The 20997-nt window shown below is 54.1% G+C and overlaps 1 protein-coding gene across 3 annotated transcripts in view; it reads left to right on the top strand.

The window, feature by feature from the left end:
- The first annotated feature begins 6062 nt into the window (after window positions 1-6062).
- Window positions 6063-20997, top strand: part of Dhrs3 (dehydrogenase/reductase 3) — a 34060-nt gene continuing 19125 nt past the window's right edge. The window contains exon 1 of one of the 3 annotated variants that reach the window (XM_060379125.1): window positions 6063-6919. Coding sequence is in view for 2 of the 3 variants with exons in the window: in XM_060379123.1 (XP_060235106.1) it covers window positions 7073-7267 (195 nt within the window). In the remaining variant the exon portion in view is untranslated. Of the gene's footprint in view, window positions 7268-20997 lie in introns of all 3 variants that reach the window. The other 2 variants (XM_060379123.1, XM_060379124.1) reach the window with 2 other exon arrangements.

The raw sequence follows: 20997 nt of genomic DNA, 5'->3' as shown, positions 1-20997 counted from the left end.
ATGAATGAAGTTCAATGCCCAGAATCCACATAGCAAAGGGGAGAATCTACTCACACAAGTTGTCCTCTGACCCCCACATGCCACGGGACACACGTACACACACACACAAATAACGAAATTTAAAACAATGTATATCTTGTTATAAATATGTTTGTATATATATTCTTATATTTATCTGCTATTTGGGTTTTTTGGGGGGGCAGGGTTGGTTTAGTTTGTGTGTGTGTGTGTGTCTAATTAGGACAACATACAATAATGCAGGGACAGAAATGGCCAGAGTCTTTTCAGTGACGGAGCTGCAATAAATGCAGTCACAGCTGGCAGTAGCACCTCCTCTAAGCCCCGTGCCCACTGGCAGGCAGCAGGCCAGACGCAGCTAAAGAAACAAGCGGCCAAAAGCCAGGCTGGGCACGCAAAGCTAGCAGCCTCTGTGTGCCCACGGCAGGAACAAAGCTCTGCCTGTGGCCTGAGAACACTCTGGGTAAATGGTGGTGACATCAGAAGTCCCCGGAAAGGCCAACTGTCGGGAAGCAACGAGCTGAGGCCCAGGATCTCAAGCAGAACCTGTAGGCCTAACTCTAGGTCACTGCATACAGACCTGGGGCCATGGGGAAACTATGTGGACCTCAGTGTCCCCGTCCACTAGGAGTAAATGAGACATGAACTTTGAGAAATTAGAATGGCTTTTGGGGTGCAATAGATGCTTTCAAAATGTTTAGGCCATGTTCAATTTTTTTAAAGTTCTTTTATTATTTTTAGTTTTTTATTATTTTTATAATATTTATTTTTCACGTGTGCCTGCCCGTGTACACATGGAGGCCAGAGGAACACAGGCAGAACCGGCTCTCTCTTTCCATCATGTGGGCTCCAAGCGGCATTCAGTCCAGGTCATCAGGCTTGGCTGGAGCAGGCCATCTTACCAACCTTACTTATTTTTAGTCTTTTCCTTATTTTAATTCTGCACACGTGCACACACATACACACAACCTTTTGGGTGCCCAAATTGGCCAGAAGAGGGCATAGGATCCCCTAGAACTGGAGTTACAGGTACCTGTGAGCTGACCCCCTACCCCACCCACCCTGCCCCCTCCCTGTTCCTACCACATCTCCAGCCTCAGAAGCCCCTCCCCTTCGCCAGCCTGACATCTGGGTAACAAAATGAAAGTCTCAGCCTGTGGACGGGATGGGGTATGGGAAGTGTGCTTGCGTGTGTTCAGGGCACTGGGGGTCTAGGGTACTGTGAGGGCTCAAAGGAGCCAGTCCACCTGCTGCCCACGCCTCTCTCTAGTCCTAACAGCCAGGCCCACCAAAAAGAACAGGGCCACGTTGGCAGATGTTCTGTGTTAGACGGGGAGGTGTTTTACAGGGGGTTGAAATAGTCTGGAGCCTTTGCAGACTGCCTCCCTGTGTACCGAGGGACCCTCACGGCCCCTCCCCACAGGGGTTTCCACACACCCAAAGTCCGCCTCTCCCTCTTTCTTCTGGCCTGGCAAGACACCAGGCTGGTTGCCTTGTACAGCTCCTGTGCCAGGGGCATCCACCAATTGGAAAGACCCTCCATTCTCAAACTTTTCAGCCTAGCACTCACTATGGAGCCAGAGCAGGACTCAAACTCAGGATCCTCCTGCCTCTGTCCCCTGAGTACCACCACACCCAGCTCAACATAAGCTTAGGAGACCTCTCTCCACTAGAACAGATATTTTTCTAGACCCTACTCATTCAATTCCTCTGGCTTGTTTCTGTTCAGGGTTTGGGGGTAGTTCTGTGTATCTGGGGTGTGTGTGTGTGTCTGTGTGTGTCCCCATCTGCCCGTCCATCCACCGTCTATCTGTCTGTATGTACATATCTGGTGTGTATGTCCACTCATCCATCTGTCTGTGTGTCTGTGTGTGTCTGTGTATGTACTGAACGTTTGAAATCCTGTTCTAGTGCTTGAGAGCTGGGCTGGGCTTGGGGCTTGGTGGTAGACCCTTGCCCTGACCATGCCCTAGCTTCTGTTCCCAACACTGCAAAAAAATAAAGGAGTTGGAAGTGGGTAGTGGGCAGAGTAGCTCAGCAGTGGGTGTTAGTACAGGCTTCTAGGATTCAGCTGCCCAGATGTGGGTCCCTGAGGAGGGAAGGGAGCACCGCAAGGTCCCTGAGCTGGTACTTCAGCTGGTCCCCCCTGAGCCATCCCTGTACTGAGCAAGGCTTGAGGCCTGCCTTACTAAATCTTAGCTCCGGAGGCCCAGTTGCAATGGTGGCAAGGAGAGAGCTTTGTAAAAGAAAGAGTCTCAGCCTTGCTTGGTACTGGGTGGAAAACAGAAGCGGCTCAGTGGTCAGGAAGCCACTAACTGCCCCAAGACCACGTAAAGCTAGCTCATTAGGCAGTCTACTGTTTGTGGGTGTGCAAGCTCCCACATGCTTGTGAATGGCAGTATACATACCAGTGCACACGTGGTGGCCTGAAAAGGACTTCAAATTTCTCCTGTCGCTTTCGAGATGGGGTCCCTCGCTGATCCTGGACCTTGCTCTTCCAGCTAGGCTGGCTGGCTGGCTGACAAGCCCCCAGGATCCACCCACCAGTCTGCCCTGCCCACTTCCACCCTGGCCCTGTAATTCTAGGAGCACATGGCCACATCCATCTTTTTACATGGGTGCTGGGGACCCAAACTCAGGTCCTCATGTGGACACAGTGCCATAGTTAGGGTTTCTTTTGCTGTGATGAAATATAACCAAAAGCAACTTAGAGAAGAAAGCGTCTCTTTTGCTTCCACTTCCACATCACAGACCATCACTGAAGGAAGCCAGGGCAGGAGCCTGGAGGCAAGCGCTGATGCAGAGACTACAGAGGGTGCTGTTTACCTGCTTTCTCTCCATTGATTATTCAGCCTGCTTTTTTACAGCATCCAAGACCACCGGCCTAGGGATGGCACCATCCACAATGAGCTGCACTCTCCCACATGAATTAGCAATTAAGAAAATGCCCTACAGGTTTGCCGTCGGCCTGATCTTACAACTTCTCAATTAAGGTACCCTCCTCAACGGATGACTCCGGCTTAAGTCAAGATGACATAAGAACTAGCCAGCATACACAGCAAGTGCTCTTATCCACTAAAGCTTCTCCCCAGTCCCTAGACAGCCTACTTCTAACCCTAAGGCCAGCAGCCTCTTATGGGTATCTCTAATTGAAAACCAGGAAAGCTGGAAGGCAGCTCCAGCTAGCCCTACAGGGGGGCTGTTCTTTGCACTTCCCTAGCTGTGCCCAACCCCAGAAAGGCTGAGTCATGGAAAAGTTAGTTCTGCAGGCGGCCGCTCACCTCTCCCATCAAGCCCACAAAGGCTCCTTTCACGTTGTCAGGAGGGGAATGAAAAAAAAAAAAAAGTGTGGGGCCCTCCACCCAAGGCTGGGTGCAACATTTCCCACTTCTCTCTGGAGTTAGACTCTATCTCCTGCATTAAGGAAACAGAATGGGCGGGTACCAAGGGAGAAAAAAAGGGAGGCACATATCCCATACCACAGCTTGCTTCCCGAAGCCAGGCCAGCCTACCGAGTCCTGAGCCCTTAGCTCAATGCTCACCTACCCCCATCTTCCTGGGAACTGGGTTGCTGGGGGATGGCTAGAGACAGTTACGGATCCTCTCTGGAAAGCTGGTGCTGAGGAAGCCTGAGGCTTCCGTGGACACCAGGACCACAAACTCCACATCCTGAAAGTGGGCCGTGTGGAAACAGAGCCACTGCCCATCTCGAGCCAGCGCCTGGATCTGACCGTCCCTTTTGGAATTGCCTGGCAGGTTCCTTGTTGCTATTGATCCCCTCCGGCTCCGGCTCAGACTCAACAGGGAGCACCCTGTACAGCCTTCAATGAGTTGCTTAGAGCTGTTGGGCCTAACTTCCTCCTGCTTTGAAAGGGCACATGATACCTCTGGTCCATTCGGGAAATTAGGGTGTCTATAGGACACGTGTGAAGGTCCACTGGGGTTCTCAGTATCTTTCCACCTATGACCTCCCGTCTGTCCCAAACACATACCCTACTGGACATGCCCTGGTTACTCAGCTGCTCTGAACTAGTAGGATGAGCATGCGCCTCTCTTTGAGTGTTAGTGACCTCTTCTACGAAACAGTGAGAGAAGCGGCTGTGATCTTTACAGGCCCTTAGCTTTAAAAGGCTCCATTGAGCCTTACACGGAGAGAAAGGCCTAAGCAAAAAGAGTGTATCTCAGCCCCACCGCGGTGTTGGAAGTGCCGGTAGCTTGGAGATGCAGTGCCCCGCGTTGGCCACTAGGCGGCTCCAAGGATCATAGATGAGGGCAGCAGCTGTGCAGTGAGTGCGTTGGGGTCTCCCTAGTTGGAGGCTTGGGCACAGGCCTTGGCAACAGCTGGGCCCCAGGAGCTTGACTCTTCCTGGCTGCCATTTCTCTCCTGTTGTTTAAAAGACCTAGAAGATGGGGAGAAATGGTCACTCATCTAATGGTCTTCATGGGGGAGGAGGGTAACGAAGGCAATGGCCAGCCATTCCAACAGGCCTTTAAAAGGAGGAGTGGAGCCTGTGGGGTCTCTTGACTTGCAGTCCTTGGCCAAGCTTGTCCTCCACCTTCTCGTCCTGCCTTCCTGCCAGAGAGGGGTGGGGTAGGAAGAGAAATTAGGTCTGGATTGAATCCCTCCCTCCTGCGCTTCCTGGCTCGATAACCTGGGAAACGGGATGACAAAGTCCCCAAAGCGAGGTCAGCCGGAGGGCGGAATGTCAGCACAGAATGAAGGCTTTCCTTGCAGGAGCGAAGCTTCCCGGCCCCTCCATCCGCTCTGCTCCACCAGAACCTGGGAGTTCTGAGGCCCAGCTTCTCCCCAGAACCTCAGTAGTTGGCAAATGAGGAGGTGATCCCCACCCACTCCCCAATCAGCACTTCTCAAAGGGACCTGTTCACACCCAGGCGGGGAGTATTAAAAGCACAGTTAGCTCCCAGCGCGCCCCGGGCCTGCTGGATCAGTCTTTGGGGCTGAGGCCCAGGACTCCCAGCCCGAGCACGTCTCGGGCTGGAAAGGGCTGCCCCGGATTACGGGGCAAGCTCCTTGGCTGTCTCTCCCTCTCCCGCCCAGGGATGGGCAGAGGGGGCGGGCAAGTCTCATCAGCACTTTTAACTCGGGCCTGCTTTTCGTGACTCACCTCCTAGACTTCCCGCAACAGGCAGCTCTAAATAGCTGGGTCCCACCCTCCCAACAGGGAGACGTTCTTGCAGTGGGGTGGGCAAGAGGTTTTACAAGGTGGGAGCCCAACAGGGCAGTGGGGGAGGGGCACCCGGACAGAGGGGGCGCGGCGGGAACCGAACAGTGGCGTGGGTTTAAAGACGTGTTGTTTACAGGCTTTTGTTATTAAGGAAATTGCTGTCAGTCAAGGTAATTCTAGCCCAGATAAGCAATAAATCTGCTCCCAGCTAATCTCACGGGAGTTTATTGGCACCTGGGGTTAGAGGTGCCTTTACCCTGGCCCCCTCTCTCCCAAAGCAAAATCCTGCTCCCCAGAGGTCCCTCCACCTCAGCAACGTGGGAGACTTCACGTTGGTACCACGTCGGACGTACACGCCGAAGTTAAAAGGGGACCAGGCGATGATGAAGCGTGACTTCCTGGTCCTACCTGGATGCAGGAGGATGACCAAGTGACCTGAAATGAACCCGTGGCGACCCGGTTGCCTCAAGGCCTGCGCGAGCTCCCCCTCGGCTCGCCCGGCGCTCGGGGGTGGGTCACCTGGCCCGGGCTGAGAGGGAGCGAGCTGGTTTGCCGGAGTCGGTTCCGGCGCGTCCGACTTCCAGTGGCGAGCCCTCGGGGACCAGGGCGGCAAGTCCCGGCTTGCAGAACCGAGAAGCCGGTCCCAGGAGAGGGCCGGTCGCTCCGAGAGCGGGTGCGCGCCCAGGCGCGTGCCCCGCCGCGGCGCAGGGGGAGGGGAAGTCGCCGCAGCCACTCAAAGGCATAGTAGGGAAGCCTCCCAACAACTTTAACTGTCAATCAGACTTAATGGGGTATTAAAAAAAAAAAAAAAAAGGAGGGGGCGCCCTTTCGGTCCACGCCGCAGCTGCCCCGCGAACGGACGAATACGGCGGTACAGACCAGGGCGTCCTCTCCACGGGTGCTCCACAGTCGGGCCCGTCCAAGTTGGAAAGAACAAAAAAAGAAGGCAATAAATGCTAAAGGGGAGAGAGAGAGGGAGAGGGAGCCGCCACATCGGCGGCAACTCCCAGCCCGGGCTGCAAGGGAGGGAGGAGGGAGCCGGAGAGAGCGGGCGGGCGGGCGCGCGCGAGGGCGAGCTGTGCACGGGAAGAAACTGACACCCGGACCCCCCACTTCTGCCGCACGGTGCTGGCAATCAGATCGCGTTTAAGCAATTTCCTGAGCCCGAGAATAGCAATGAGTCGGGAGACTTTCGCGGACTGAAATTGGGAGCTGCAGTCACTCCCCAGGTTTTGTGTGTGTGGTGTTTTTGTGGGTTTTTTTTTCCCCCTTTCTTTCTTTCTTTCTTTCTTTCTTTCTTTTCCTAGAGAAAGTTGGAGGGGGGCGCTACAATTGGGAAACAGCTTTTTTGTTTGTTTGTTTTTTAAATCTTGCACTTTGAAACCGCGGACTTTGGCAGTGTGCGCGCTTGTGGTTGGTGCTTTTTTTTTTTTTTCTTTCCCTCCCCCTGCCTTGCCTAAACTCCTCTGTCCGCCTGTAAACATTACCTGTGAATTTCCCAGCCGAAAAGGCTGTTGGGGCAAGAAACTTGTTAGAACTTCCCAGCCCCCGGCCTCCCCTCCGCCCCTCTCACCGTCCCAATCTTCTGAGACTTTTTCCCCCTCCTAAGCCGGAGCAGACTTTATCTTTTACTTTTACTTTTTTTTTTTTAATCCCCCACTTTTCCTCGACCATTGCTCTGCATCTGGAGAGAGATCAGTTCAGGAGTGGGCCAGGTGGGACGCCTCTCTCTTTCCTTATTTAGTTTATTTATTATTGTTTGGGGTGTTTTCTTTCTTTTTTTAATTCCTGTTTTGCTTAGTCCGGGGAGTTTTGTCCGCCGCCTTCTACCCCCCCCCCCCCCCGTGCCCGGCTCTGCCGCGCGGAGGATGGGGTGGAAATGGCTGGGCGCGCTGGTAGTGTTCCCTCTGCAAATGATCTATCTGGTGACCAAAGCGGCCTTGGGACTGGCGTTCCCCCCCAAGCTCCGGGACCTGTCGCGGGAGTCAGTCCTCATCACCGGCGGTGGGAGAGGCATCGGGCGCCACCTCGCTCGGGAGTTCGCAGAGCGTGGCGCCAGAAAGGTACATGGCGTGGGGGCGGGGTGTCACTACCACACCTGGAAGTGGGCGCCCAGGGTGAGGGGGCTGTGGCGCGGGGCGGGGGGCGGCAGGGGGTGTCCCACCTGCCGCGGCTGCGGAAACCAGTGCCAGCCAGCCGAGCCTCGGGCCACCCACCCCGTGCATCACCTGGGGCTATTAAACTAGTCGGTTTCAACGTCTGTAAATTTCCCAGGCACCAGAGTGTCTTTTTTGCCAGGCCCCGAGCTGATGGCCTTTCCTGGGGTTGGTGTCTAGCTGGCTGTTTAACCCCACCCACTCCCGGACTTAGGACACCCACCCGCTCCGCCGCGTGACTCCCTCCCTCAAGGTGCTGAGCCCCCCACCCTCCTCTCTCCGCCGGCACCCTGCTGAGCGCGGGGCGTGCGCGCCCCTGGGTGGAGCGGGAAGCCTCCTGCAAGCTTGCGCTTGGTATTTTGCTTGGCAACTCGCTGCCTAGTCCCAACCTGGAAGGCTTCGCTCTGCAGGGACGTGGGGGCTGGGAGGGGGGCCGGGAATGCAGTCTCTGTTCGGATTCGTAAAGGAGGGGAGCTGACTCTGTTGGTCCAGCCTGGCCGAGAGACTGGGAGGCCCAGGTGTTTAAAATCCTGGAAGAGGACCGTGGGGGGTAACCGGCCGCTGATAAAGAGCCCTTGTCCTCACCTTCAACCCTGATCCTCTGGAGCAGAGGGGATCCTTCCCCCACTGGATGGGGGGGCACTACGCCCCACTGACCACTGCTTCTTGCTGTGTGGGTGGCAGCGGCTCCCCTTGCTCCAGGTATTGGAGACGTGGTGCAGGAGAGTATTGGAGGGAGAGCCAGCTGTCACCCAACTTGGAACTGCAGACCAGGCTGACTCATCCAGAGGCTAGAGCAATCAATGGAGAGGGATTTGAGGCCGGCAGCCGGCCCGCGAAGACGGAGAACAAACCAGGGAATTAGTTTGAAATTTAAACTGTTGCTAAGGAGCGGGGAAAGGGAGGACCAGGCTAGCCAGCTGATCTGATATGGAGCTGCATACCTTGGGGATTAGTAAATATGCTTTGTGGAAAGCCAAACCTTCATGTAATTCCAGGTTGCTTTTGTTTTGTTAAATACTGCCCTGAGATTTACAATTCCTTCGGTGCCTGGGACTGAACTTTGGAGTCTGAGCTATCAGCCAAAGCTGATGGCCCGTTAACTCTTCCCTGGCTGGACTGCCCTAGCACAGCTGATGGGGGGGGGGGGCGTCCAGCTTTCTGGAGCTCCTGAATCTCCTTGGGTGGTTTGGACAGCTGCTTAACCTTGCCTTTGGAAAGAGAGTTCAGAAGGGTTTTTAACCCTTGGCTTCACTGAATTAAGGGGAAGTAGGAGTTGTTCTCTTGGGGGGAAGGGAGCAGGAGGAGGGTGTCCCCGTGGAAGGCTTCCAAAGCTCCTTGTGGAGGGGCACCAAGAAGGCAGAAAAGGGGGCCCTTTCGGAAGGGATACGTGGTGACAGTTGCTTATGCTTGACACTGGTTAGCTGTCTGTGTCCCCGTTGTCTGAATCTTCCAGCTGGCCCAGGTCCTGCCGCCCTTTCACTGCTCTTGTGGCAGACTGCAGTAGGCTTATGAGGAAGGCTTTGTCAATCTGGAAAAACTTGACCGACTGTAAACAATCCTAAATTGAAGTCAGAAGAAGGCACTTGGGGTGGGGGGAGGGGTGATTAGTGCAGAGTGGGTCCAGCAGGTTCGTACCCTAGAAGGCACCACCCACCTACCTTGGAAAGGACAGGCTTTTCCAGGAAACAAGCCCAGGCTGGTGAGAAATGGGCCTTTAATTGGTGACAGGGTCACCCAAAAGAAAATCCAGGGGGGCCTGGGAAACTCCCAGTGCCATTCGCTTGGCTGGCAGAATAACCCCCTCTTCCCCCATGGTTCCGTAACCCTAGGAATCATAACTATCTAGAGTGGCGGGAGCCTCTGCTCCCCCCCCCCAAGCCTTTCTCCAGCTATCCCCGTGGGAATGCGCACTCTTATCCTCTTGGCTGAATGTGTCTGGGGCCGGTGCATGCAAAACCCCCAGAGCCAGCAGCATTTAGTGCCCCGTGGGCTTGGCCACCAAGGGCTGACGTTGAGAATTCGAAGTTGAGTTGGTTGGAGACAGGTGTGAACTGGGCACCTGGGGGTGGCCCAGGAGTATGGGAGGAAGCCAGGAAAGGCCGTGGTGTGCCTGGTGCAGAGAGGTAGCACCAGCACCAGCCTTGTTGAAAACGGAGGCTGCGCTAAGAGCGAGCTCCCTGCCTGAACTCTGGTGAGATGGAATCCAGGGGAGACTCCCCAAATGGGAAAGAAAGGAGGCTCAGAGCCTTCGGCAAACAGTTGGCAAGTCCAGGAGGGGGCGGGACAACCCAGTTTCCCATAACGACCTTGAGTTAAGTAGGATTTGCAATATTTGTAGACCGTGGGGAGCCTCAGACTACAAAGCTGACCCAAATAAAGGGCTTCCTTTTTAAAAAAAAGATGTATTTCCTTTGTATATGTGTGTGTGTGTGACATACACACACAGGTGCTTGTGGAAGCCACAGGATGTCTGATCCCCTAGAGCGGAGTCACAGCCTGATATGGGTGTTCAGAACTGAACTCTGGTCCTCTGAAAGAGTAGCAAATATTCTAAAGCACTGAGCCATCCCTCCAGCCCTTAACAGTTTGTCTTAAAGGAACACGGATGTGAGGAATTCAAAAGTTCTTTTATCAGGAAACAGCTCTTCTTGACCACAAGACACCAAGATGAACAGAGACAGACCCTAGGGACTTGGGGGGAGGGGACTCTTGTTGCTTCATCCCCTGAGCAAACCTTTTTTATTTTTTTTAATTTTTATTTTCTGTGCCCCCCTCCCCCGTAATTGCTGCTCACAAAACTCAGACCCATCCTCTCACATCTGCGCGTATAGCAAGGTTTTGACAGGAGCTCCTGATGGAAGCAGGAGAAAGGTTTATGGAGGGCTTGTTTGGAAGTGTTTGAGTACCCCATCTTTTGGTCCAGCTAGAGGCAAGCCTCCAGACCGTGACTGAGGGCCTACAGAGGCAAGAGCACAGGGTCCAGTATCCCCCTGAGGACCCAAGGTCCCATTTCAGGAAGGCAGTACAGGAAGTAGCTTGCTTGGTGTTACTGTATTTATAGGGGGTGTGGGTGTGAAGCTGCTGGCCAGGGCCTGCCTTCAGAACCTTTTGTAAGTTTCATTCTACCCCCATGCTCCGTTCCTTTCTGTGCCCTCCCTCCCACTCCCAGCGCCTAAGGTGGCCCAGGCTCTCCATTCCCATGACTAGAGACCCAGTTCAAAGCCTGCCTATGGCATCTGACGGGTGGTGGCAGTGCTCTGGGGTGCTGACGGGGGGGGGGGGGTGGAGGGCAGGCAGGGATACACCAAAGATCCCTGAAGGCTCGCATCACACCCGGATGTTACAGCAAAGGCACAGATCAGTGTGTGGCAGCTTCCAGTGGCCTCTGTCATAACTTAACCACACATCAGAAAGCTGATGACCGGTAACTTGTGGGGAAGCTGGAGGAGCTGGACCCTGTCACTGTCACCTCAGCCTTTCTTGCTAGCCATCAGATCTCACTGAGCAAAGAAAAGCTTTGGAGGATAGACTGTGCCCCCACTTACAGGAGACTCTACACACACCTCCAGCCCTTCCAACAGCCACTAACTTCCTACCAACCATACTTTGTGAGACAGATCTCTGTTGTTCTTCCACATAGGAAAGGGGTCTGGTTGTCACGTCCCGGTAAGTCATTCCTAAAGCCCTGTTGCCACCATCAGACTCCTGCACAGTTGATGGGTCCTCCCTTACAACAGAATATTTTCAGGATGGAGAGGTGGCTCAGCACGAAAGAGCACTGGCTGCTCTTCCGAAGGACTTAGGTTCAATTCCCAGCACCTACATGGCAACTCACAATGGTATGAAACTCCAGTTTTAGGGGATCTGACACCCTCTTCTGGCCCCTGAGGGCACAGCTTCGTGTGGTACACTGACATACACACAGACAAAACACTGATAAGCATGAACAAATCTCAGAAGGGGGAGTGGTCCCTGCCTGACATGGAAGAAGACAGCTCTCCCAGCATGCCCTCAGCAGGACCTTGGAAAGTTAACAGTTTTTCGGGGTGCTACAGGGAAGTATAACCAGGCAAGCTCGTGTTCTCAGCCTTCATCCTCAAGTTTAATCTTAATATGCTGTGAGTTTCTAGAAGTGATGCTGACAGCTGCTTGGGTGGTCCTGGCTCCCGGTGATACTTGGATCTGTCAGCCTGGCTGTGATCATCTGTGTTCCTGGCGACACGAACGACTGAGGTCACAAGCATGACTGTGGTTGTTGTACACAACACTCATCCCACACGTAACGCCGTAGGAGAGGGAGACGTTACATGCGGCTGTGGCAACCTCTGTGGCATGGTAGCGTACATGACCGCAGGGCCTTTTTGCATCATTGTTTTGAGTGGCCTTGGTGGCACTCGGAGGCAGGTGCGACTTGTAACTTGTATTCGAGGTGAAGATGCAGTTGGGACCAGGGTCCTTTGCTAGAAGCCAGCTTTGAACCGCTGATGCCCAGTTTCACAACCAGCGTTTCTCTTTCTGGGCCAGATAATCTCAGCCCCACCCAGCTGCCTCCCTCGGGGTCACAGAGAGGTCAGACGGGAGCTGTTAAGTCCTGGGGCCTGGTCTACAGAGGTTTCTGGAGGGGGAGTCTGCTGAGCAGGGCAGGAGTCAACAGGATGCAGGCAGGATGTGGATAAGCCCACTTATTCAAAGCACTGTGTTGGGGTGTATTTAAATACAATGGGTGGGGTGTGCTTGCCAAAGGGTCAGGCTTGCAGGCCTCTGGGTTAATTTTAAGCCAGGTTTAGTGACCCAGGCTTATCATTTTAGCACTGGAGAAGGAGGCTGGCTGATCAAGAACTCAGGACTGGCCTCTGCTAAGTAGAGCTTTTGTTGTTTTGTTTTTTAAAGACGTGTGTGTGTGTGTGTGTGTGTGTGTGTGTGTGTGTGTGCTTGCATGTACATAAGTGCACTGTCTGTGTGCAGGTGCCTATGAAGGCCACAAGAGGACATCGGATGCCCTGAAGTTACAACTGTTCATGAACTTCCCAGTGTGGGTGCTAGGACCAGAACCCCAGTCCTCTGCAAGAGTGCTCTTAACTGCTGAGTCATCTCTCTAGTCCCCAAGCAGACTTTCAACCATCTTGGCTTTCAGCCACCCTCCAAAAAGGAGTGGCCATCTGTTGTGGTGCCTCAAAGATGCAGGGCCCACTGTTAAAGGATTGCTACTGGGTTTTTAAAGCCCAAAGTCTGGGTCCTGGCTGCCCTCGAAAATGAGGCTTGTTCATTCTTTCTCGATACACCAATTAAACAGACAAGACTAGCAAGCAAGCCCATCTTTGGGGTACTAATATAGGATTGGCCTTTTAAGTAAAGGACCAGGGGTTGACATAAGTCCTGGTCACAAAAAGGGGGAGGAGCATAACTATCTCTCTTTAGGTCACAGGGTGAGAGTCCTCACTCCCTCCATGCCAGGAGCCTCACACTAAGAAATGACCTGTGACCTCTAAACCTGCAGGCATGGAGAGGTTACTGTGTAGGTCACCTTGGGAGACTTCTGGAAGGAGGTGACTGCTAGGGGGAATGCAGTAAAGTCCCACCTCATCCTGGATGGTGACCCCAGGATGGTGACTCTAATCATTGAGTCTCCCTTTAGTGACCTTTTCATTTTCTACATACTGGTGTCTCCCAGGACCACTTATAGCTGGGGTTAGATGTGGGGTGGGGTAGAAGGTGTTCCATCTTCCCCCACTCCATCCTCTAGGGAATGTTAGTGGCTTCCTTAGTAGTACCATAGACATGGCCACCTCTGTATTGGTCTGCTCTAGTTGCCATGGCAACTGGGCCAAGGTATTTTTCCAATCCAAGGTGGGCAAGTGACTGTATCTCTCTGGGCATTGGTTCCCTTGTCTGAGAAAATGAAGGCATAAGGATTCAGTCAAAAACTCATACAAACCTCTAGCTGCTTATGAAAGAAGCGAGTGTCCCATCTTTGGGGCAGTGGAAACCCATGGGTTCTGTAGTGAGCCCATGGGTTACCATGGCAACTCACTAACTATATACTATGGCTGCTGCTTGACAAGCTTGTGCATCAAAATCCCCTAGGAAGGAAGAGGCCCCCGGACAGGCTCTGGCTTTTCTTGCTGACCAGGCGTCTTTGGGTTCTGGCACTTCCTGAATGACAGTTGTCTGGATGGACATAGGACCCACATACCCTTGCTATTTGAAAACCAGGGTTTACCTGCTACATGCAAGGACTCTTCTGGTCACACATGGCAAGGCCACTTTCTCAAGTCACTTTTCTCACTGCTGTGACAAAACTTTTCACAAAAACAGTTTAAGGGAGGAAAGCTCTGTCTTGGCACAGTTTGAAGGCCACAGAGCATCGTGGCAGAAAGTCACTGTGGCTGGAGTGTGAGCGGCTGATCACACTCAGGAAGAGTCAGGAAGCAGAGAGGTGAATTCTGGCACTTGACTCAGTTTCTCCTTTTTATTCAGTCTTGGACCTAGCCTACATTCAGCGTGGGGTCTTTCTCCCTAGTTAGCCTGAGCTAGATAACCGCTGTAGCAAACCCAGATGTTTGCCCACTGGGTGATTCTAGATCCTCTCAGACAGTTGTTGTTAACCATGAACCTTCCAACAGGGCTACCACTGTTACCCTCTCCTGACAACCTGACTCTAAGAACAGGCTGTGGGCCAGGGAAATGGCTCCATTGGTAATGAAGACCTGAGTTATAGCCCCCCAGGACCCACGTAAAAAAGCCGAGTGCAGCGGCACACACCTGTAATTCCAGCAGTGGAGAGACAGACCTGCAATCCGGGGCCGCTTCAGTCACCCCCCCTAGCGTTATCACCCCCCTACTGTTATCAGGCGGCCCCCTCTGCCATGAGGCTGCTCACACTGCCCCTTAGTCACCCGCAGTAGAGACTGCCCTCTGAGGGCTAGCCCAGCAGGCCTTATCAGGTCATTGGCTTACATCCGTGGTAGAAGGGACTTCTTGGGGTCAAGAGGGAACCTCTCCATTCTCCAGAGTTAGTGGTTCAAGAGTGGTCCAGCGGTCACCTACGGACCTCGTGTGCAAACTTCGCAAAGGTTTAAAAGCCACTGTGCTGTACAAGTGAAGGAAGGCCTTTGCTGGGTCGATGTCTGGGGCCGTTTTTGTGGCTGTGCCATTCCTCCCGCAGCCTCAGGCCCTTAAGCAGCCAGGTCCCACTCCCCACCATCCCACTCCTGACCCCCCAGCCCTCAGCCCCATTCTCTTGCAGCTCCTGCACACAGTAGTGTACAGCCAGTGACAAGCCACACTGAAGGTCACCATGGGGGTGAGGCCAGTATGACTGCAGAGGGCAGCCTCACCTCCATGTAGGCAGGTGGCGCTGCCAGACACCCACATGGGGCCTCATCCACCCTGGGCCTCCCCTCCCACGGTCTCAGCTAGCAAAGACCTAGCAGTGTGTCCTGGCCTGCCACAGCCACTTCCCAATGGAAGTGAGCAGGGGAGTGGGCAGGGGCCTTAGGGACAGCAAGGCGCAGGTTCTGCGTCGTCTGGAGACAGCTCTCCTGGGGTTCACACCTCCTTGGCTGGCACAATTACTGTCTTGTATCGTGTGTGTGTGTGTGTGTGTGTGCGCGCGCGCGTGCGCGTTTAATGAGGCAATTCAGATTTTGAACACAGGAGTCAGGAACACCAAAGTTCACAGGTCGGCTCTTCTGTTTGCTCGCCATGTTGCCCTGGGCAAGTTGCTATACCTCTCTGACGCTCACTTTCTTTCTCTGCCAAACGAGATGAAGTAAGATAATGTGTGTGCAGTTCAGAGCACAAGGTGAATGCTCTGATGGGTAAATGCCAGCCACTGTGGAGAAGCTATGGGCCATAGTCTCTAAGGCACAGATGGTTTGTGTTCTTTGAACTGTTGCTGATAGGTTGGCGGGAGTTGCTATGCTGTTGACTTTGGCAGAGGCCCACGGACGGTGCTCTTTATCTGAGCTTCCGTGTTCACACTGCCGGTGCTCACAAAGTCAGCGCCTTCAGAATAGCATGCACAATCTCAAAAAGTGCTCTGGAGGTCAGAAGCCCAGCCCTTCCTTTGCGTGCTTTTTACATTTATTTTCGTTTTTAACTGTGTGAATGTGAAGAAAAGGGTGTGTGCATGTGAGTGCAGGGCTCATGGAGGCAGAAAGAGGGCATCAGAACCCTGGAGCTGGAGTTATAAGTGATCGGGAGCCACCGCGTGGGTGCTAAGGACTGAACTCGGGTTCTTTGCACGAGCAGTTTGACTGGGGTACCGTCTCTCCAGCTCTCCTTGCCTGCTTTTAAGGCACCCTGTGACTGTGTGTGCTAGCTTGAATAATCTAGGACAGTCCATCTGAAAAGCAGAGGGTCAGCACGTTCCGTTCCACAGGCTCTCCACCCCTTTCCCTTGTAAAGTAGCATGCTCATAGTTCTGGGGATCCACGATGACCCCTTGGGGGCTGGTTTCCTGTGAGCCACCCCCCTTTCTCTGTGTAGGCCTTGGTGTTCTCATCTATGAAATGGCCATGCCTACCCAGCCTCTCAGAGACTTCCAGAGAGCTGCCTAATGCTCAGGCTTAGGCCTTGCATCTCACCGTGCCCTGTTCCAGAAGCCGTACCCAGAGTCTCTAGGCCTGGAAGAGTTCACAGCCCCAGCAGGCAGCAGGACGGTGGCTGTAGGCACATTGGGAGAGTTCACCTTTGGGGAGCAAAACACAAGTGCAAGTTCACTGTGTCCTGCTGAGCCATGGGAAAGGACATGCTGAGATACGCTCATCTCCATGAAGATTCCCCACAGGGCTAGACTGAAGGAAAGGGCATCGTTCTGAGGACACGGGGACCTGGCCAGCATTGCCCAAGTGTGGAAAGGGGCTGCCTACCAGGGGAATTGGAGCAGCTGCCTGCATGGCATCTTGGTGTGATGGCAAGTGCTGCAGGGATGTGGCCTCTATCTTTGGCCCCACTATGAAGAAAAGAAAATACTCCCCTCATCCTGAGCATGACCTGAGCAGGGTCCAAGTGCGATGTGAGGATGAGGCTGTAGCCGCTGGCAGAAGGAAGCACGTCTGGGAAAGAACAGATGGGAGCTGATGGGATAGCCTGAGCAGAGGTGTCAGAGAACGGTGATAAAAAGGAAAGGGCTGTACCTGCAAGCTGATAGCTGCAGGTAGAGTTTGGACTTGATGGGCAGAGAAACAGGGAGCCCTAGACTTCCCACAGAACTGCGTGACAACGGTTAAAGGGAGTCTGATCTTGAACACGCATTCTCTGAGAGTGGAGCAATGAGGTGCCTTCTGTGGAAGGGCCTTTTGTAGGGCTGGTCCTCAGGAAAAGCCCTGCCTTTCTGGTGACCCACAGCTGCACTCCCACCATCCTGTTCCCTGCAGGATGTGCTGACCCAGCCACTTCCTGCCATGCTGCAGCACTTCCTGTTGCATTCCCCAGCCCTGCAGGCCTAGGTCCCACTCTGACAGCCCACCAGCAGTCACCTGGAAGGTGAACTCCAAAGCATGTGGCCTGTGTCCTCTTAGCAGAGGACCTTCAAACACCCTCGAACACCCTCTAAGTACCTTAAAGCTTGCCTTAATAAAGTACTTAGCTTAGTGAGCTAAGTCTCCCTGGGAACCACCAGACCTGGTGTGTTACTGGGTACACCTCAGGATTCGGCATGCTGAGGAAGGAAGGGGGAGTGGAGGGGCAAGTTCATCTTTCTAAGCTACAGCTGAATTCTCACCTCTGCAGGAGGTGTCGCCGGCCAGGGCCAGGGCCAGGGCCACCCAACCACTTCCTGGCTGCAGTCTTGATTGGCGTGCTTCTAGGGCCCCAGTGTCCATGTCTGAAGTGAGTCAGAGCCAGCAAGTTACCCAACAGATGAGAATTGTTGCAAAACCCTGGTGACCTGAGTTCGGTCCCCTGGAACCCACGCGAAGTTGGAAACAAGTTCCACAAAGTTGTACTCTGATCCGCACACACAGCTGCGGCACACACGCCACTACACACACACCCCGCGCGTAGACACGCAGTGATCATAATTCCTTTGAGAGATTAAGACGGAAGGCACAGTGGTTACGAATGCTTGTCAGTCCTGTAGAGGACACAGGTTCAGTTCGTAGCACCCACTCGATGGCTCACAGCTGTCCATGATGCCAGTTCCAGGGGCTCCGGTGCCCTCTTCTAGAGCCTCCTGACACCAGACATACACAGTACACACAGGCAGGCAAATACTCCATACACATAAAATAAAAATAAATAGATCTTTTTTGTTTTTTATGTGCATTTAGGTGTTTGGCCTACACACGTCTGTTTTAGGGTGTCGGGACCTCTGGAAATGATTACAGACCGTTGTGAGCTGCCATGTGGGTGCTGGGAGTTGAACCTGGGTCCTCTGGGAGAGCAGCCAGTGCTCTTAACCTCTGAGCCATCTCTCTAGCCCAATAGATAGATCTTAAAGATTATTTTATGTGTGTATGTGCCCTTATTCTTTGAGCCATCTCCCAGCCTGCATCTTAAATGTTGAATGGCGGGTCTGTTTTGCCTGCTACCCAGGACGGGCAGAAGGCCCATGGCTGAGCAATAGCATTGAGTGTTGCTGGCGTGAGTGCTGGTGCGACCAGGCGATCACGCTTGGTCCTCCACTTGGTTTCCTTTTCTCGAGTCTCTGTGATTAAATTCTTCATGGTTGTTAGAGCAAAGGTCTTCGCATTTTGTGGCTGGTCCTAGCGGTAATCAGCAGCTTTATCATTGCTGACAACATGATGTCATTCATCTCTCGCATGTTCGCCCGGCACCCGGCTTCCCAGAATGCATGAATTCTTTGCAGGGGGCGGGTGGGGAGAGGACACCACATGCTAACTATTGTCATTCCACGTAATACCCAGATGTTACAAAGATACTGAAGCTGGACAGTGAGAGGGGAGGGACGGAAGTAAGGGTGAAGTCACATTCCAAGGGTGATCGTTATGGGGGGTCACAGGACTGCGGGATGGCTTGGTGGGCGAGGAGCATGCTGTGCAAGCATGAGGACGCTGCGTTCAGACACCCATGGAAAAGCCATCGGTGCTGTGGGCACCTGTAACTCCAGTGTTGGGGAGAGGAGGCAGGTAGATCCCAGGATCCTCGTGGCCAGCCAGACTAGCCAGCACTGCCAGCACCCATGTTCAGAAAAGAAGGTGGAGAGCCATAGAGGGCATTGACCTCTCTCCCCTCCCCCAACCTAACACACAGGGATCTAGGGTCACTTCAAGGCTCTCTGTCCCCCCCCAAAGCAGGATAGGCATGAGAGTCAGGACCCACCAAGGAAGTCAGTGTAAGGGTTCCTGAGGCCCACAGAACTCTGTATCCCTAAGGGGCTGAAGCCCCGGCTTCCCATTGTAAATGATTGAGGGCCAGTGGGGGACAGCATGTGCCCGGGGCTGTCTGTGGCTCCAGGTTGTCCCCAGGCAGGCCCAGCATCTCTGGCTGCTCAGCAGCAGCCTTCCTGTTCCAGGAGCATGTTTGTGCACTTTTGACCTTCTCCAGTACAAGAAAGCCAGCTACAAATGATGGAGCCCAGAGAGAGAGCCCAGGTGGCTCATCCAGCCACGTAGCAAGTCCACTCCCAAGTAGATTTCCTGCCCCTCCCCACCAGGGAGCTTCCCACCAAAAGGGCAGTATGTCCAAGGAGCTGGAGCCAGGGAGACCTCTGGACTAAACAGTCTGGCTGGGGACAGCAAGCGTCATCGATTTGGCTTGTCGTTATACCTAGAGAATATCATGCCTTCTCCATGAACTTTCCATAAAGTCCAGAGCCACTGCAGACACGGAGAGCCAGAGTAATACTTCCCAACCCGCTGGACAAAGACCAAGAGCTGACCTAAGACCCTGCCCCTGAATTTGGAGGTCCCTTGAGGGTGGTGCATGTCCGGGATCCCCCCTGCAGTCCCTACAGGGGAGGCTGACTTCAGACAGTGGAAGCTGCCAGTCCTGGGGGATGCTCCAGGCAAGCCTTCCAGCTGGGCGGGTGCCTATGGCTGAGGGGGGCGGGAGGGGATGGCGGACGGTTCACCCAGCGGCCAGCAGACTGGCTGCGTGTTGCAATGTCTGGTGGCTCTTTGCAGCCTCCTGTTGGCGTGTACAGCTGAACCGCCCTCATTGAAGAGCAAGGAGCAAGCGTGTGGCTGGGACAAGGCTGCACTCTAACAGGCTGCATGGCCCGGGGCTGCCGCTTTCCCGGAGCCCATCCGTTTGCTGCTCTGGGTTCAGCCACCAGTCAGCAGCACCCAGGACATCATTTGTTTACTGCCAGGCGGGTCACAGAGGAAGAGCCTGAGGTCGGAGTGGCCTGAGAGCTGTACCCCTTTTCTATCGTCAGTCCCTGGCCATCTGAGCCCAGTGTCCGTCTCCTGTCTCCCCCGTTTCCCTTCTGCACCTGAGACCCCAATCCAGTCCCTTTCTTTCTTCCCACATCTCCTCTATCTCTACTCCAGACCCCACCCAAGGCCCCTATTTTCTCTATAACCCCACCCCTACTTGCACCCAGGATCCTAACCCCAACCCTTTACTCTGTCCCCACATGTATTCAGGACCCCAACACCAGCTTCCTGCTCCTCACCCCTGTCCCTGTCTTTAGCCAGAGTGACCCCTACGCCTCACCCCACCTCTATCTGCACTTTGGACTCCAGCCTCTGGCCACTACTAAGCTGCTGCATCCATGCTCCTCCCTTCTCCATGCAGCCTGGAACCCTAATCACCCACACGCACCCACCAGTCCCTACCCACTGCAATCCAGATGCCCCCATCCCCTTGCGTCTGCCCCTTCTTCACCAACACCACCCCTGCTCTACCTCACCTGACTTGCAGAAAGACTGCCTGGCACCTCCTGCCAGAGCAGCTGTCTGAGTGCTGCGCCTGGCCACTGACTCCGTCATGTGAGCGTGCTGGCCAGCCTTGCTCCTTCTGCGTGGAACACAGAGTGCCAAGGCAGCGGTGTGGTAGCTGTCAGGGACAGGGGCCACTGTGTTGTGGGAAACTGTGTTTACAGCCGAGGTGGTAGCCTGCCTGGCCCTCAGCTTCCCTCCGCTTCGCCAGGGCCATGCTTTCAGAAACTGAAGCAGCCTGGGGGCTTATTTGGTCAAGCTCTTTCTCTTCCCAGATAGCCAGACTTAGCAGAGCTCGCTTTCCCGGGGACAGGAGCCATGGAGCTCTAGATGGCAGCTTTCTTTTCCAACCTCCTCCTCAGCCCTTTGTAAGCCTGGTTCCTTCCTCTGAGAGCCCACAGCCAATCCTGCAAGCCTGCTAAATTTCTCCTTTCACATCACCCACTCCCAGACACCTCATCACTTGAGTGTGCCATACCTCCTAGCCAGTCCTACCCCACCTGAATCCTAAATTCCCCTCTCAGGACTCCAAACTTCCCCCAACATCCAAACCAGACGCTGTCATGTCTCTGCTCATAGTACTGCTACCACTCTGTCACTCACACTGTCACACTAAAGTGGAATCCAGTGCCCATGGTGGCTGGTACCCGACGTTCAGCTGTGGCACACTGGCCTCCTTCTGGATGGCCTCACACCATCACACTAAACGCCTTCCTGCTCAAGGTCTGTGTGTGCATTGGCTGCTCTGTGTGCCTCTTTCCCCGAGATATCTGCCTGGCCTCCCTC

The sequence above is a fragment of the Meriones unguiculatus genome, chromosome 3 (assembly GCF_030254825.1).
Source record: "Meriones unguiculatus strain TT.TT164.6M chromosome 3, Bangor_MerUng_6.1, whole genome shotgun sequence".
Classification (NCBI taxonomy): Eukaryota; Metazoa; Chordata; class Mammalia; order Rodentia; family Muridae; genus Meriones; species Meriones unguiculatus.
Note: the sequence above shows the minus strand (reverse complement) of the source record. Positions and strands in the feature narration are given on the sequence as shown.